The 18,619-nt window shown below is 41.1% G+C and overlaps 1 protein-coding gene across 4 annotated transcripts in view; it reads right to left on the reverse strand.

The window, feature by feature from the left end:
- The window catches only part of LOC124546611 (phosphofurin acidic cluster sorting protein 2-like), a 676,573-nt gene that overhangs the window by 60,281 nt on the left and 597,673 nt on the right, over positions 1-18,619 (reverse strand). For all 4 annotated transcript variants that reach the window (XM_047125051.1, XM_047125049.1, XM_047125052.1 and 1 more), the window contains exons 13-15: positions 16,735-16,889; positions 15,105-15,318; positions 14,861-14,903 (exon numbers count right to left, since the gene is read on the reverse strand). In XM_047125051.1, the coding sequence (XP_046981007.1) occupies positions 14,861-14,903; positions 15,105-15,318; positions 16,735-16,889 (412 nt within the window). The remainder of the gene's footprint in view (positions 1-14,860; positions 14,904-15,104; positions 15,319-16,734; positions 16,890-18,619) is intronic.

Here is an 18,619-nt window from a genome sequence, read left to right on the forward strand (position 1 = left end):
GCTGGGTGACTTCAATGCTCAACTGGGAAGAGAGAAAAAGTAGAGAAATATAGTGGGCAACTGGCACATATGAGAACCAACTGCAATGGGGAATGATTGGTGAATCTGTGTAGGACTTTTGGGTTGGTAATGTTTCAAACACCTGCCAAGGAAGCAGAAGACTTGGATTTCACCTAACACCAACTTGGGTGAACTCCAGATAGATCATATGCCCATTCCAAGAAAATCACAAAAGAAAATACAAAACATGAAGGTATTAAGAAGTGCCAATCTGGACTCGGACCACTACATCTCGAAGATCAAAATGAGGCTCCAGCCTAGAAACATTAGAGTACACAGGACCTCCAAGATGGTAACATTTGATGTAGAGTGACTTGAGAACAAACAAGAAGTAAGCCAGAGACTGAACAGTACAGATTTCAACAGCTGGGAACAACTGAAGGAGACACTTGTGAAGCTGGCCAACGAACTTGCCCCCCCTCACGAGAAGAAGGAAGCATCCGTGGTGTAATGAAGACTGTGCCAATGCAATAGCCCAAAGACAGACACTCTGGCAGAAGTGGAATTGTAAGAAAACCAAGAACAATTGGAAGAACTTTTTGGAACAAAGAAGGCTTACAGCTAAGCACAGGAACCAAACGGACCTTCGGACAAAACCAACTAACCCAAATCAAAGAGAGCTTCGCTAAGAATAACTCCAGAGTTTTCTACAGAACCTCAAGCAGACACTCAGAAAATACAATCCGCCAAGCCTCCACTTTAGAGACTCTCACGGCAAAATGGTTTTTAATGACAAGGACAACTACCACACATTAGCACAGTACTTTAAAAACCTACTCAACTGTGATCCACCCAGCGAAGACCTCGACTACGAACAAACCACACCAAACCTGGACTCACTGTCTCCTTCACTGGGAGAAGTTGGACAAATCATTCAACTTCTAAAGAATAATGAGGCAGCTAGAGAGGACTCAATCATTTCTGAGCTCTGGAAATTTATTGGAAGCAATGTCATGGGCAAGCTCACTGAGATCATCCAGGACATATGGAAAACAGAAGAATTACCACCTGATTGGAACATGGCTCTGATCCATCCACTTCACAAAAAGGGAGATTTTACTGATCTGAACAACTATCATGGAATTTCTCTTGTTCTGGTAACATACAAGATTCTCTCCAAGGCGTTACTAACAAGGGCAGAAGATCAACTGGATGACCAACTGGGAGGGTATCAGGGAGGCTTCAGCAAGACCTGATCCTGTGCTGAACAGATTCTCAACCTTAAAACTGTGCTGGTATACTCCAAGATGAGAAACCACAAGGTGGTCGTCACCTTTGTTGATTTTAGGAAGGCCTATGACTCCGTTGATAGAGAATTGCTTAACAAAATACTCCAGGAACTAGGACTAGACAACAAAACCCACAGACTCATTCTAGAAACCTTGACCAACACCTATTCCAAGGTCAAATTTAGAGGTGAGATCTCAGAAAGCTTTGAGATAAAAACTGGAGTGAGACAAGGGGATGGACTCTCCCCACTTCTCTTCAACTGTGTCCTTGAAAAGGTTGTGAGAGAATGGCACAAGGAACGGACCAATTTGGGTGTTTATCTACCTGGGCCATAAGAACGAAGGACTGATTGTAGATTGCCTGGCTTTTGCAGATGACATGGCACTGATTGCTGATTCACTTGAAATGGCAACAATGCAGGTAAACTGTCTCAGAAAAGTGGATCTTCAAGTGTTATTGGAGAAAACAGAGTTCTTTGCCAACATCAAAGAAACTAACAGAACGATGTTACTAGACCAGGGAAACATCAAAAGGACTCAGAAGTTTAAGTATCTCGGTGAATGGATTGAACCCAACTTATCAGAAAAACGTCATTATCCATGAGAGTCAATAAGTTGGAACTAGCCTATCGACTGACTACGAACACCTGCAACAAAAAATGGCTGTCAAGCAACCTGAAACTTAAGCAACACACATCAGTGGTGCCCTGTATGCCATGGGAATGTCTGAAGAGGTCTGGTGGACAAATTGGAAGTCAGAGAGAGGAGAATCCTCAGAAAGATCCTAGGCATGGTAGAAGGAGATGGAGAATTCAGAAGGTGACATAGCTTGAAGCTCTACAAACATATTGAGAGGCTCTCTGACTGTGCAAGAAAAAGAAGGGTAGCTTTCTATAGCCATGCTGCAAGATTGCTTCCAAACAGATTGACCTACCATCTGTTCACCTTCAGGCAAAACAAGAAGGTTCACACCACTTGGTTGACAGAAACTGAAAAGGACGTTAAAGAACTGGGAATAACAGATCCACAGAACAGACAGTCTGTGAAACGTGCCCTGAAGGAACTCCGAGGGTTTCAGGAAAAGGCCCAAAGGAAAGATAACCCCTGGACAGAAGAAAGGAAGGAGTTACATTGGCAAAGATCAAAGCCCAACAGTCGAACAAGTGTGGTCCAAAGTAGGCCCATTCGAAACAAGAAGAAACATAGTAAGCACTGATAATGGCACATTTATACTGGTTGTAGATAGCTGCTGAACAAGATTAAGCATATGCTGCTAGAGACTAAACATTGTGGTAACCTTTAGTGGTGAATTTCAGGTGAATGACATGAGAAAGTGATTTTTAAAAATCCGCAATGTAGCAACAATCCATGTAGATACCTGCATATAACTCCGGTAAATAATACTCCTCTGCTTTCATCACAGCTCCTTTTCACTGGATTGCCATTTCATAACACTGAACTAATTATTGGTCACAAATATGAGCATAGTAGATGGACAAGTAGGTCTACTGACAATGGTCATTTTATCATGGACCTTGCCAAGGAGAGGTGGTTTGCACGACTCAGTGGTTCCTGAAAAAGGGCAAGTAGCCTTTTCAGTAGTTGCAGTGCCAGCAATCATGATTACTGATAGATGTGGCCTTGTAACATTAGCCAATGGGCTGGTAGTGTGAATGTCTGAAAGCAAGGGGAAACTACAGCTGTTATTTCTCCCAAGGGCATGCAGCTCTGTTGCATGATTAAATAATGATAGCATCCATGTGGATAAAATATTCGGGAAGTTAAATACTCCCCCATTTGTATCTCTGAGTGGGGACTATTCAGCAGTATATTGTCATTAGGAAAAACAAAATTGGCAGTCTTACGGGGAGCCTCCAGGTTCATGTGTGGCTTGTTTTGCACGTCTTCTTTCTTCTTCTGTTTTGACAACTTTGATTTTGGTGTCCACCAACCCTTTATACTTCTCCCTGTCCTGTAGTACTGCCTGCAGATTACTCTATTTTATTCCTACAGCCTTCCAGTCATCTATGACTTCCTTCACTCAGTTGTTTCCTGTATGACACGCTGCATTCGATATCTTCTTAGTCAACCTCTCCTCGTCCGTCCATCCTCATGATGTGTCCAACAAATCATAGCCTCCTCTTCCGTATCTCATTCGATATGGGTTCAATATTTTCATAAAGTTCCTATCATGTTCTGTGTATCCAGATATACTCATGGTTTTTGTTGCCCCATATGTCTCTCAAGATTTTCTGCTCCTCCTCCTCCAACTGTATACAAGCTCTCTTGCTGAGTGTGGTCGTTTCTGATGCATAAAGAGCAGCACTTCTTACAGTTGCTGTGTAATGTTGCAATTTGGCATTCCGCGACAGATTTTTCTTGCCATATGTTGTTTTCACCACATACCAAAGTTTCTGCAAAAGCTTTGCCCTGTCTACTGTGCTGCTGTTGCTCTGTTATCTTCTCCCCCAAATAAGAAAACTGTTGACTTTCTCAACCTCTTGGCCAGCTATCTTCAGTCAGACTCAGTGTTCAATGTCTTGGTCTTCTTATATAGAATCTCCAGTCCAACCTTTTCTGCTAGATTTTTAGTGCTGTCTTTTCCTCTTCTTCTGCCTCATTTAAGAGTGCCATGTCATCCGCGAATGCCAGGCAGTTCACTGTTGCATTATGTTTGACATTGTACCATATTTGCACACCTTTGATCTTCATGTTACTATTTAGTTGCCTCCATTGTCTCACTACTACGTCCAAAACCAGGTTAAATAAAACTGGTGGCAGTCCATCCCCTTGCCGGACTCCTCTTTTTATTTCGAAGCTGTCTGAAAGCGTACTGCGATGCCTGATCCTGGCAGTAGTGTCACTTAATGTTTCCTTTATTATTGTATGCATTATAGCATCCAGTCATCTATCTCCTAACACATCAAACAGAGGTTATTCTGTCAACTTTATCGTAGGCCTTTTGGAAGTCCACAAATGTCACTATTATCTTTTTTCCTTTCCTACGTCTGTGTTCTATTATCATTTTTATTCCAAATATCTGTTCTGTACAGTTACTCCCTTTTTTAAAGCCACACTGGTACTCTCTTATTGTCAGCCCAAGTTGTTCTTCAACTCTGTTCAGCAAGATTCTCGACAAAAACTTGTACCCTGTGTTTAAGAGAGAGGTGTCCCTGTAGTTACCCACTACTTTCTTGTCCCCTTTCTTGTGTAGTGGTATTATAATGGCTTCTTTCCAGTCTATGGGTATTTTCTTATTTCTCCATATATCCATTATTATATTGTACATACTTCTTTCTATTTCAGCCCCACCCCACTTGATCTCTTCAGCACAGATACCATTATTGCCTGATGCCATGTTGTTTTTGAGGTTTTTAATTGCCTCTGCTACTTCTGCCCTGGTGGGTGCATTGTGTATACTATCCTGACTTTCATCCCTAGAGTGTAAGTGTGTCCACTTTACTGTCAGTGCTTCAGCGTTATGCAAATCCCTAAAATACCTTGTCATTTCCTCACACATCTCTTTCTCCCAATTTTTATTGTGTCTATTACGAAGGGTTCTTTTGCCTCAAAGTCCTTAATTCTGCTCTTCATTTCTCTGAAAAATACTCGTGATCTGTGTTTTTTGAAGGCTGTGTTTGCTTCTTCGAGTTTCTCATTCTATCTACTTCTCTTGGCATTACTGATCGTTTTGATAGCAATTTATCTCGCATACTGGAAGTTCGGCCATTCTTCCTGCTTTTTACAGGATTGTCATTTCATCCATGCTTTCCTTCTGGTCTTGACTGCATTCTCACATTCATCCATCCACCATTCATACTTCCTTTTCTTGTTGTTAGTAGCCAAGTGCACTGCCTCTTCTAGCATCATATCTTTCTCTCTCTTCCAATCACTCTGAACTACCATTCTGTTTGCATACTCTGCACTGTGTTTTTTCAGAAGATCTAGGTAAATTCTGGGAGTGTTTATGGTCCTATGTTTCCTTGCACTGTTGGGTATCCTTCTGAATTTTATTTCGATCAGGTAGTGATCTGATTCCATCATGCTATTTTTCCTCACTTCCGTGTTCATAATCTATCTGTGATTCTTGTCACGGATTGCTACATGGTCTAGCTGTTTATCCCCAATCCTGTTTCCAGGGCTGCCCATGTTGTTTTCTTACCTAAGCTTTGTAATGGGTGGTCATTATTCTCATCTTGTGTCTCCTACACAGGTCCACTAATCTCTCACCATTCTTGTTTGTTCTCTTGTGGCCTGGATAATCTCCCACAGGACCTCTAAACTTCCTTTTCATGCCTATTTGGGCATTAAAATCTCCTAGCAAAATAGTGACACCTCTTTTGTCCACATCTGTCACTACCATATGCAAAGTGGACCAAAGATGTTCAGTTTCTGCGTTGTCTTTTTTGTTCTTATCATTTGTTGGTGCATGTGCATTTACTATTGTATGGGTTTTGTTTCCTATTTTCATTGTCAGATATGACAGACTCTCTTTTAGGCCCTTCCGCCCAGTGACATTATCCAGGTACCTACGGTCTACTACAAAGGCTGCGCCAAACAAAGGGTTGCTTTGGCCCCCCAACACTGGGTTTCCCTTTCAGAATTATGAGGGTTGTTTCAAAAATAAGTTTCCCACATTTCTTTTTAGACACAAGGAATTTGTTATTCGAAAAAATGATTACACCATTGGAGATGTTGATCTTTAAGCTATTTTTTCACACAGTCCCCATTTTTTTCTACGCATTTTTTCTGTCGAGTAACCCACTTTTGCATTCCCATCTCAAAGAAGTCTGCCGCCAACCCGTTGAGAAATTGGAAACTTCTTCTTGTAACTCCTCATCCATCTGGAATCGTAGACCGCCTAGGTGCTCCTTCAATTTTGAAAACAGATGGAAATCGCTGGGTGCCAAATTGGGGCTGTAAAGGGGGTGGGTGGGAGGGTGGTGTCAATTACATCCCAGCCAAATTTGTCGATTGACTCCTTTGTTTGTTGCAACACATGTGGACGGGCATTGTCGTGGTGCAGCCTTACGCCTTTGCTGATTTGTCCCCTATGACGATTTTGGATTGCCCGTCTGAGCTTTTTGGGATTACCCGTCTGGGCTTTTTCAAGGTCTCAGAATAACCTCTCGAGTTTTTGGTGGTCCCTCTAGGCATAAAATCAATGAACAGTACACCATGCCGGTCCCAAAACACCAATACCATGATTTTTCCTGCTGACAGCTGCTGCTTAAACTTCTTTGGTGGTGGTGATCCAGTGTGTTTCCATTGGCGTGATTGTTGTTTCATTTCCAGAGTAACGTAATGGTACCATGATTCATCCCCCGTAACAATGTAATCAAGGAAGTCTTCCTTATTCTTGTTGCATTCACTCCAGAACTTCCGAGCACAGTCGACGCGCAGCTGTTTGTGGACTTCTGAAAGCATGTGCGGCACCCAGTGTGTGCACACCTTGTGGTAGCCTAGCTTTTCATTCAATATCCTGTCAATTGAAGCTTCAGAAGCCTCAGGAATTTGAGCAACCAGTTGCCGGATGGTGATTTGGCTCAACTTTCGCCACAACTTTGTCGGAAATTGACGGCCTCTGACTTTCGTTGTTCATCGTGGACGTCCGTACAGCCATTGGCAAACTCCCTACACCATTTGTGGATGTGTTGAATGCTTATACACATTTCCTCATACACTTCAATCAATTGCCAATGAATTTCTACAGGTGGTAACTTTCTTGTGTGCAGAAATCAGATGACCGCACGAATTTCACACCTGGTGGTGACGGTGATGACAGGCTCCATCACCTATGGCTGTCAGGCAGGTACTGACCATTGCAGAGCCACACTGGTTGTTGGAATCGGTGGTGGGGGATCCGGTGAACACAGTGGCATTGCCAGATTTCACATTGCACCATATACGGTAAGGACACAGAGTTGGGAACCTTACTTTTGAGACAACCCTCGTACATATCCCTCTGATTCGATAAAGCTTTCATCCCTGAATCTTGTTTCCTGTAGTGCCAGTATTCCAATCCCAAGTTCTCTCATACTATCAAGAGCTTGCTTTAGCTTGCCCACCTTCATCATTGTATGTTTATGGTTCCCATTTTAAAAGTCTATTTTGGTCTGATTTTGTGTCTGTGATTTAAATTGGATTTTGATGTACTGGTAGGCACCCTAATTGGATAGTCAGGTTGGCAAATTTACAAGAGGGAATTGAATAGACTGAATATGGTGGAAATTAGTGACATGGAGAGGCAGGAGGAACAGACTTCTGCCCAAATGGCCGTAGGGATATAAACACAAAATCCAATAATGGTAATACAGGAGAAGGCAAAATAATGAATAAGAAAATAGGAATGAGGATAAAGTACTCTGGGCACTGTAGTGCATGCATTATTGTAGCCAACATCATTACGAAGCCAACACACCTCACCACAGCAGTAAAAGTTTATATACCACTAGCTCTGTAGACAATGAACAGACTGAGGAAATGTATGATGAAATAAAAGAAATTATTTTGACAGTTAAGAGAAGGAAAATTTTATTATGATGGGGGACTGGAAATTGGTAGTAGGAAGAAGAAGAAGGAGGAGGAGGAGGAGGAGGAGGAGGAGGAGGAGGAGGAAGAAAGAAAAAATAGTTGGAGAATATGGATTGTGAGAAAGAAATGAAAGAGAAACACGCCTGACAAAATTTAGCACAAACCTTAATATTATCAGAGCCAGGAAGTGGTTTAACAATCATGTAAAAAGATTGTAGGTAAGACTGATTTAGAAACCAAATTTTAAATTGTATGACATTTTTGGGGGGCAGATGTGGACTCTGATAACAATTTATTGGTTATGAAGTGAGAGTGAAAACTGAAGAAACAGCAAAAATGTAGGAAATTAAGGAGATGGGATCTGGATGAGTTAACAGAACCAGGGGTGTTGAAACTTTCAAAGGGAGCAATAGCAATATTTGACTGAAACGAGGGAAAGTACTGGAGTAAAAGATGAATGGGTAACTTTGAGAGATGAAATAGTGAAGGTAGCAAAGGATCAGAAAGGTAAGAAGGCAATGGCTAGTAGAAACCCTTGGATGTCACGGGAAATGTTCAGTTTAATTGATGAAAGATGACTATATAAACATGCAGCAAACAAAGCAAGCAAAAGGAAATACAGACACCTAAAAAAAAAAGACTGAAAATGCAAAATGGCTAAGTAGGAGTGGCTAGAGGGCAAATACAAGGCTGTAGATTCAGGTATAAATAGGGGAAAGACAGATGCCACCTACAGGAAAATCAAAGAGCCCTTTGAGGAAAAGCGAGCCATCTGCATGAATATCAAGAGCTCAGATGGAAAGCCAATACTATGCTAAGAGGGGAAACCTCAAAGGCAGAAGGAATATATAGAGGGTTATACAGGGAAACTGAACTGCAAAGCCATATTATAGAGGCGGAAGGGGGAGGGAAGTAGATGAAGATGAGATGGTAGATATATATTTGCAAGAAGAATTTGATAGATCACAGAAGGATCTAAATAAAAAACAAAGCATCTGGAGTAGATGACATTACTTCACAATTGTTGATATCCTTGGGAGAAAAAGCCACGAAAAAACTGTTCTACATCTACATCTATATAGATACACTGTAACACTACTAGTAATCTCCTTTCGAATTCCACTCACAAATAGGGTGCAGGAAAAATTAGTCTATGTGCCTCCATATAAGCCCTAATTTCTTGTATCTTATCTCTGTGGTCCTTGTGTATGTTGGCAGCAGCAGACTCATTTGGCAGTCAGCTTCAAATGTTGGTTCACAAAATTTTTTCAATAGAGTTTCTCAAAAAGAACATCACCTTCCCTCCAGCAATACCTGTTCGAGTTCGCAAAGGATCTCCATAACACTTACATGTTGTTCGAACCTACCGGTAACAAATTTAGCAACCCACCTCTGAAATGCTTCAATGTCTTCCTTCAGTCCAACCTTGTACGGATACTAAACACTCGAGCAGTACTCAAGAATACATTGCACCAGCATCCTATATGCTGTCTCCTTTACAGGTGAACCACTCTTCCTTTAAAATCTCCCAATAAACCAAAGTCAACCAATCTCCTTCCCTACCACAGTTCTCACATGTTCATTACATTTCATATCATTTTTCGATGTTACACCCAGATATTTAAAGGAATTGACTGTATCAAGCAGGACACTAGCAATACTGTATCCAAACAGTACAGGTTTGATCTTCCTGCTCATCTACATTAGCTTACATTTTTCCACATTTAGAGCTAGCTGCCGTTCATCGTACCAACTGTAAATTTTGTCTAAGTCATCTTGTATCTTCCTACAGCCACTCAACTTCACCACCTTACCGTACACCACAGCATCATCATCAAACAACCGCAGATTGCTGTCCACCCTGTCCGCCAAATCATTTATGTATATAGAGAACAACGGTGGTCCTATCACACTTCCCTGGGGCACTGCTGACAATACCCTTGCCTCTGATGAATACTTGCCGTCACGGACAACATACTGGGTTCTATAACTTGAGAAGTCTTCGAGCCACTCTCATATCTGTGAACTTGTCCCATAAGCTTGTACCTTGCTTAACAGCCTGCAATGGGGCACCTTGTAAAATACTTTCTAGAAATATGGAATCTGCCTGTTTCCTTTCATCCATTGCTCGCAGTATATCATCTGAAAAAAGAGCAAGCTGAGTTTTGCACAAGTGATGCTTCACGAGTTTTGCACAAGCGATGCTTCCTTACATGATGCTGATTCATGGACGTAAGGATCTCAGTCTCAAGAAAGTTTATTATATTTGAACTGAGATTATGTTCAAAGACTCTGCAGCAAACAGAAGTAAGATATATTGGTCCATAATTTTGCGGGTCTGTTCGTCTACCCTTCTAGTACACTGGCGTCACTTGTGCTGGTGATACGGTCACAATAAATGCAAGCTAGGTCTACATCTACATCTACATCGATACTCCGCAAGCCACCCAACGGTGTGTGGCGGAGGACACTTTACGTGCCACTGTCATTACCTCCCTTTCCTGTTCCAGTCGCGTATGGTTCGCGGGAAGAACGACTGTCTGAAAGCCTCCGTGCGCGCTCTAATCTCTAATTTTACATTCGTGATCTCCTCGGGAGGTATAAGTAGGGGGAAGCAATATATTCGGTACCTCATCCAGAAACGCAACCTCTCGAAACCTGGCGAGCAAGCTACACCGCGATGCAGAGCGCCTCTCTTGCAGAGTCTGCCACTTGAGTTTATTAAACATCTCCGTAACGCTATCACGGTTACCAAATAACCCTGTGACGAAACGCGCCGCTCTTCTTTGGATCTTCTCTATCTCCTCCGTCAGACCGATCTGGTACGGATCCCACACTGATGAGCAATACTCAAGTATAGGTCGAACGAGTGTTTTGTAAGCCACCTCCTTTGTTGATGGACTACATTTTCTAAGCACTCTCCCAATGAATCTCAACCTGGTACCCGCCTTACCAACAATTAATTTTATATGATCATTCCACTTCAAATCGTTCCGCACTCATACTCACAGATATTTTACAGAAGTAACTGCTACCAGTGTTTGTTCCGCTATCATATAATCATACAATAAAGGATTCTTCTTTCTATGTATTCGCAATACATTACATTTGTCTATGTTAAGGGTCAGTTGCCACTCCCTGCACCAAGTGCCTATACGCTGCAGATCTTCCTGCATTTCGCTACAATTTTCTAATGCTGCAACTTCTCTGTATACTACAGCATCATCCGCAAAAAGCCGCATGGAACTTCCGACACTATCTACTAGGTCATTTATATATATTGTGAAAAGCAATGGTCCCATAACACTCCCCTGTGGCACGCCAGAGGTTACTTTAACGTCTGTAGACGTAAGGGGCCTATGCCACAGAGTACTCTCTCAAATACAGAACTGGGATTCCATCCAGTCGTGGTTATTTATTTGCTTTCAAATCTTTCAACTGTTTCTCTACACAAGGTATGCTTATTACTATGTCATCCATATGGGAGCCTGTCTAATGGTCAAATGATGTATGTTTCTATGGTTCTCCTCTGTGACCGATTTCTTGAACATGAAATTTAAAACTTTAGCTTTCGTTTTGCTGTCTTCAACTGCCACACCAGACAGATCAACAAGGGACTGAATGGAAGCCGTAGACCCGCTTAGCGATTTTACATAAGACCAGAATTTTCTTGGGTTCTCTGCCAGGTCTTTTGTAGAGATGTGACAGTGGTAGCCGTATGCTTCATACATAGATCTTTCCATAGTTGTCATTTGTGTAGTCCCTTTTCAGCCAAGAATGCAACAGCCTCTGCTTCCTCAGCATCCTCTGAATTTCATTATTAAAGCATGGTGCTCTTTTCCATCCTTTGTCCACTTACTAACCACATAACTCCCCAGACCACAGTTTACAATCTCCTTACACTAAAACCTATAATTCCTTTACATCCATCTTACTGGAACTAACTGATGCCAGTTCACTATCTAAGTAAGATGCTAACAACTGCTCTATCTAGCAGACACATTCTCCTAGCCTTCTTGACTGATTTATTAAATTTTGTAATCATAGTTGTTATAATGACATCATGATCGCTAATCCCCCATTTCTAATTGATATTGTCTGTAGGGTCCAGCCTATTTGTAGCTACCAGATCTAACATATTTCCACTGCATGCAGGCTGCCAAACTAGCTGCTCAAGAGAGTTTTCATCAGAAAACGTGTTCAAAAGTATTTCACATGACTGTCTGCCTGTATCCCCAGCAATGAACCCCAGACATCCCAGTCTATACTCAGTAGAGTAGGTTAGTCACCTCCAACTAGCACTGCACAATCTGGGTTTTTATGCGATATTGACTACAGGCTTCCTTTGAATGACTCTAGAACTGTCACAGCAAAATCGGGTGGCTGGTAAAAACATCCAACAATTAATTTAGTTTCACCTACACCTGTTATACATGACCAGGTAACTCCACTGTTACACTCAACTTTGGCCTCAACAGAGAGACTATTTTTGTCAACTGCAATGAACAGTCCCTCTCCTACGGCCTTTAATCTGTCTTTCCAATATATGTTCTAGTGCCCACTAAATATCTCAGAGCTTTCCACTTCGGGTTTCAGCCCACTCTCGGTTCCAAGAATAATTTTAGCGTGAGAACTCTCCTGGAGGGCAGAAAATTCGGAAACTTGATTACGACTACTGTGACAGTTTGCTGATAAAATTATGAAAGTTGAAGTGATTTTATTCTGAACACCATTTGACTTCCCTTACTGCATATCAACTGCCAAGTGTTCATCAGAGCACCTCATACTATTGCCTAGCCTAAAAACCCTCACGTGCATTCCACAAGTACTCTGCTACCCGAGTAGCTGCTTCCTCTGTGTACTGCACCCCTGACCTATCAAGGGCAGTCCTACAAATCCTAACACGATAACACAGATCTAGAAATCTGCAGCCAAGATGATCACAGAGTTGATGAAGCCTTCGGTCGAGACCCTCCACTCGGCTCCAAGCCAAAGGACCTCGATCAACCCAGGAAACAACACTGCAAATTGTGAGCTCTGCCTGCACCCTGCATGTGAGGCCAACAGTGTTCACCACCTCCATCAGCTGCCTGTACGGACTGAGGACGGCCTCAGAACCCACATGACAGGCACCGTCGGTGCTGACGTGAGCCACAACTATCAGACGACTGCATCCTCCACGCTCGACAGCCACAGGCGAGGCCACCTCCACATCTCGGATGAGGTCCTCCAGCAGACTAAATGAGTGCACACTGGCTTTCTTTCCACCCTGAATGCTATCTGCATAAGAGGCTCCATAAAGCACATAACACTGGAGCTCCCAATAACTACTAACCCCCTCGCCCGTGCCTGCTCAGATCCTGCTGTAGGAGCAGCCACCTGTCCACTCGCAGTGTGAATGGGCGAGGCCAGGCAGCCAGTGTCCACACTGGCCCTCTGCCTCAAGCGGACGTGAATGCGTTACAACATGCCACTCACCCTGCTGTGAGGGTGGACCCACCACGTTGGGTGCACTAGGAGGCTCCTTGAAATAGAGCCTGTGGGCAAAACATCCCCAAGAATGTCTCATACGATGCACAAGATTCTCCACCGAGAGCTGGAGCCTGATGTGCCAGGTACTGTATGAGACATGTGAAGTACTTTAATAGTAATGTAATAATTCCAATTCCAAAGAAAGCAGTTGGTGACAGGTACGGATATTTCTGAACTATCAGTTTAACAAGTCATATTTGTAAAATACTGACACAAATTATTTACATGAAAATCGATAAGCTTGCAGAAGCCACCTTTGGGGTAGATCAGTTTGGGTTCTGGAGAAATGCTGCACGGGTAAAATACAAGAAGCAAAAAGTTATTTATAACTTGTAAAGAAACCAGAATGCAGTTATAAAGAGCTCAAAGGACATGAAAGGGAAGCAATATTCGAGAAGAAAGTGAGACAGGGTCATTGCCTATCTTCGATGCTATTCCATCTGTACATTGGGGAGCAGAAAAGAAAACCAAAGAAAAATTAAGAGAAAGAATTAAGATTCACAGGGAAGAAATAAGAACTTTGAGATTTGCAATTCTGTCAGAGACAGTAAAGGACTCGCATGATCAGTCGAATGAAATGGGTAGTGTTGCGAAAAGAGATTATACAATGAACATCGACAAAAGTGAAAAAAGGGTCACAGAAAGTAGTTGGATTAAATCAGGTGATGCTGAGAGACTTACATAAGGAAATGAGACAGTACAAGTAGTAAATGAGTTTTGCTATTTGGGCAGCAATGTAACTGATGATGGCTGGAGTAGAAAGGATATAAGATAGAGAAATGCATTACTGAAAAGGAGGAATTTGTTATCATCTGATACTGATTAAAGTGTTACGAAGTTTTTCTGAATGTATTTGTCTGGAGAGTAGCAAACAAAAAGAGAATAGAAGCTTTTCAGGGTGCTACAGGAGAATGCTGAAGATTAGATGGGTAGATTGAGTAGATAACGAGGAGTCACTGTACTGAATTGGGAAAAATAGAAATTTATGGAGCAAGCAAGAAAGAAGGGGTTGGATGATAGGATACATTCTGCAGCAACAAGGAATTTGAGGGAAGTTTTGCGATAAAAACTGTAGAGAGTGGTCAAGGCTTGACTACATAATGCAGGTTCAAATATATGTAGGTTGTAGTAGTTGTTCAGAGATGAAGAGGCTGGCACACAATAAACTAGCTTATAGAGATGTACCAAACCAGTCTCTGGAGTGAAGAACACAACAACAATGACAACAACTACCACCCCATCACCACCTCCACAACAATGATATTATAACATTGACTGCACACTGTTTTCAAATACGAAGCACTAATAGATATTAAAATATTAAGCTGAAATTGTATTTTCGTGTAGACTATTGCTGATTTCCATGAAGGAAAATATCTTTGTTGGTCAGAGAGAGAATTCTCTTAAAAATTATTTCATTGATAACTAATGCTTGAAACACTTATACAAATCATGTAAGGCTGTCGAAAACAGATTAATTTACGTAGTAAATTATGCATACTTACGTTGATGAAAGGTATAAATATTTGAGAAGATTCATCGTCTGAGCTGTTAAAAATAAAAATCGTCATGAATGTCGGTGGATTAAAATGTGATATACTTATAGTAGTAATTCATAAAACGTGCATCTTTTTAGTACTTTAAATTAGTTCAAATGTGCAGGGCTTACTAGTATGTTAATCTGTATTTTAGTAACTAATAAAATCAACACGATAATAATATACAACATAGAAAAGACTATAAAAGTACCTTTTCTCTTTATAAGTTATCATCGCTTCAGCAATTGGCAGTTGAAGAATGGCACTCGCATTATGCAGATAACGATGAACCCTATTGAGCATTTCTTGGCAGTCAGTCTTTTGTAGCTCTGCATGTTCTAAAAGTTCCTTCCAGCTATCCACTGTGAATGCAGAGGCATATACGGCATCCAAAGATCCAAGATACCGAGCTAATGTGTTGTTGCCTACAAAAATAAAGCTGTGCAGACTTCAAAAATAAGCAAATTGGCGTTTCAGTTTCACTATTGTCCTGTGGGAAATCATAACTGCTAGTTATTAAATCTTGTTCTATGTAGAAATGGTATGCTATAAGTGTTAATACCTCATAACTATAATCAGTAATGCAAGATATCCTAATGAGAAGTTAAATTTATTTATTCAGGAGAGAACATGCCAATATGAAACGTCAAATGAATAGAGAGAGATAAAATGCCTACTTAGTAACATGTAAGAAAGTAGCAACTCCAGAGTAAAACGCAAAAATTCAAATGGATTAAGTTTTTGGAATGAGATCGCCGTACACCAGTCAGGAAGAGAACAAGAGTGTTAAGAGAAAAAAAGGTAAGAAGTAATTCCTCAAAGTCATCTAAGAAGCTATATCACAGACAGCACACACAGAAGGTGAGAATAACTGAGAAACTAACAATGTAATGCTAAATCTACAATATGAGTGATGATAAATGGCAGAAAAAGCGGTTGGTAAGCCATACATAAATTAACAATAAAATGGGGATGAAGCGGTGAAGCAAAACATACATGCAAAAAAAATTAGGTGAAATGTGGAGGGGGAGGGGGGGGACATGTAAACGATAAATATGTAAATGATAAATAAGAAAGATATGTGAGTATGAAAAGAAACAGGATGCAAAGCCAATGCTGAATTGGTGGACTCAAAGGTAAAAATGAGAAGAAGGCAAAAAGACAGTGTGTCTACTCATAAACTGATAGTTGACAGATACACAAAGAAATGTAAAATTGCTAGCTTTTGGAACCAGGTGTCCATTTTTTCTGGCAAAAAACAAGAAAATATTGGAGGAAAAGAGACTGGAAAGGCTTGCATATACAGGGAAAGTCACCTCAATATTGTGTCAAGGAAGACTTACCAGACAGGATGAAATGAAAAATGGATTTTATCAAAAAATGGTTCAAATGGCTCTGAGCACTATGGGACTTAAAATCTGAGGTCATCAGTCCCCTAGAACTTAGAACTACTTAAACCTAACTAACCTAAAGACATCACACACATCCATGCCCGAGGCAGGATTCGAACCTGCGACCGTAGCGGTCGTGTGGTTCCAGACTGAAGCACCTAGAACCGCTCGGCCACACCGGCCGGCTGGATTTTCTCATCCTGTCTGCTAAGTGAAGGCTTCTGGGAGAGTGCTAAGTGAAGGCTTCTGGGAGAGCAATCATTTAGCAATGAATATTAATAAAGCTATCATAATCATCATAAAATATTAATAAAATTATGTTACACAATGATTACATTGTTATATGATCCAACTAAACTATTATACAATTAATGTTTGTAGCATCCCTGTTAAGAAACTATGTTTCTACTTGTGATATAATAAAATCTGTCAGCTATATAAATACTTTACCTAAAGGAACTATGAGGAATTTGATGTAGTTCTGCCAGTCAGGCGGCTTCAAGGACAGCTGGTCCACATACAGCCTTAATACTGAATTCACAAAACTGTCAGAACCAGCAAGCAAAACTTTAATAGGAGGTGGTGGTTTTGCATTGCTGTTACAGCTGTGGGAAGAATTTGGTTTGTCAGTGTAGTGTCATTTATTTTATTGTATCATACCAGCATTTAAATTTTTAAAATTTATAATACAGTGCATTCAAATGTTAAAAATGTTGGCTTTCCAGTAAAAGAGTTACAAAAACTGTAATTAACTTTACTCAGATTTAATGGTATAATGTGTATTTCAATTATTTAATTTTTTTTTTTGGTAATACTATACCTTCTGTTTGAATAGGTGTTTTAACAACACTGAAAGTTGAATGTTTTCAAAAAAGTTATCAGTCATCACTTTGGAACACATGCAGCAATGCATGAGTACAGGATTACATTCAACTAGTGCACAAAAAAAAAAAAATAAAAAATAATAATAATAATGAAGGATACAAATTCACTCATCATTCCCCTGCAAATGTAAGATACAGTGGATAAATGGACTGCGGCACCTACACGATATCCTTTGTTTTCTTTCCTAATATGGTGCACATCCTTCTGCACTGCAGACGACCACTCTGACACTGTGCTATTGCAGAATAAACAAACCTGAGCTTGAAACACACAGTACGTACCAAACAAGTTGACGTAGCAGTTAACTCACCAGCTGTATTGTGAAACATTCGCTATGCCTCAATTCTGCAGACGACTAATAAGTACTGTGTGGAATAGGGCCACTAATGCATCCCCAAAGAGGTCAAAGGAGATGTGCTAGAAATGGTCTCACAGTACTGCTGGGGAAATCACCACCACACCCAGAACAGCCCAGGAGAAAAAATCTGCTGTACACTCATACAACCCCCAGGGATTGATCCTGTCTCCAAGAAAGCTATCAGGTGGCATGCAAGAGTGATGATGAGATTATCAAGTGGCTCAGACTGGGATAGATTATAATCAAAGACACACTGATAGAATGAGGTTTCCTTCAACTAATAGCAGCAATGTTCGTGACTGTGGGGAAACACTGAATCTATGTAGTGCATCACATATAGTGATCCCTAGGTCCAACATGCTCAATTAAGAGTGGTATATGGAAGTGTATGCAATGGGCTAATATTGTTTATTGAGACAAGGAGGGGTAGCATATCCCTCATCTCAGAGCATGGTGAGAGAATTCGAAGCCATGGTGGAGAATGTGATTGAGTTTTTCAAGGCTAGGGTGATACTGCATAATCACAGGTTTACTGGTATCAAAGGAGCAAATGGTATAGGAGATTTGTTTATGGATGTACTGGATAGAATTTTATCAGTAAGGTTACCAGTATATTTTGACAATTCCTGCTTTCCACTGCAGGTGCAATGTTCACAGATGGCAAAGCTGTAAGGAAGAGACTTTTGGAAGTGGAACATGTGACAGCTGTCAGAGTGGAGGTAGTGTTGGTGGTTGATATGGACAAACATATGAATGAGGCAATATTGACCCTAAGACTGCTCTTAAAAGAGAGTACAAGAGATTTGGTGTACAAGGATGTCATGTCCACCGTAAGTAACAAAGATTCTGGTGATGATGTGACAGGAACTGTAGACAGGCAGTGAAGGAAGTGAGCAGTGTCTTGAACATAGTGTATTGACCTTGCAAAACTCCCATCACACATACTCTTCTTAAACTCCAGTCTGGTACCTGGTACTGCACCTAATGGACTTAACATTAAAACTGGCATCTCAGGCTGTCACCCACCCTACCACAAGAACCTTCACCTCTTCCATTTACACCAGTGTCTCACTATCACCTATCTGGACCTTC

This window comes from Schistocerca americana, chromosome 1, assembly GCF_021461395.2.
Source record: "Schistocerca americana isolate TAMUIC-IGC-003095 chromosome 1, iqSchAmer2.1, whole genome shotgun sequence".
NCBI lineage: Eukaryota > Metazoa > Arthropoda > Insecta > Orthoptera > Acrididae > Schistocerca > Schistocerca americana.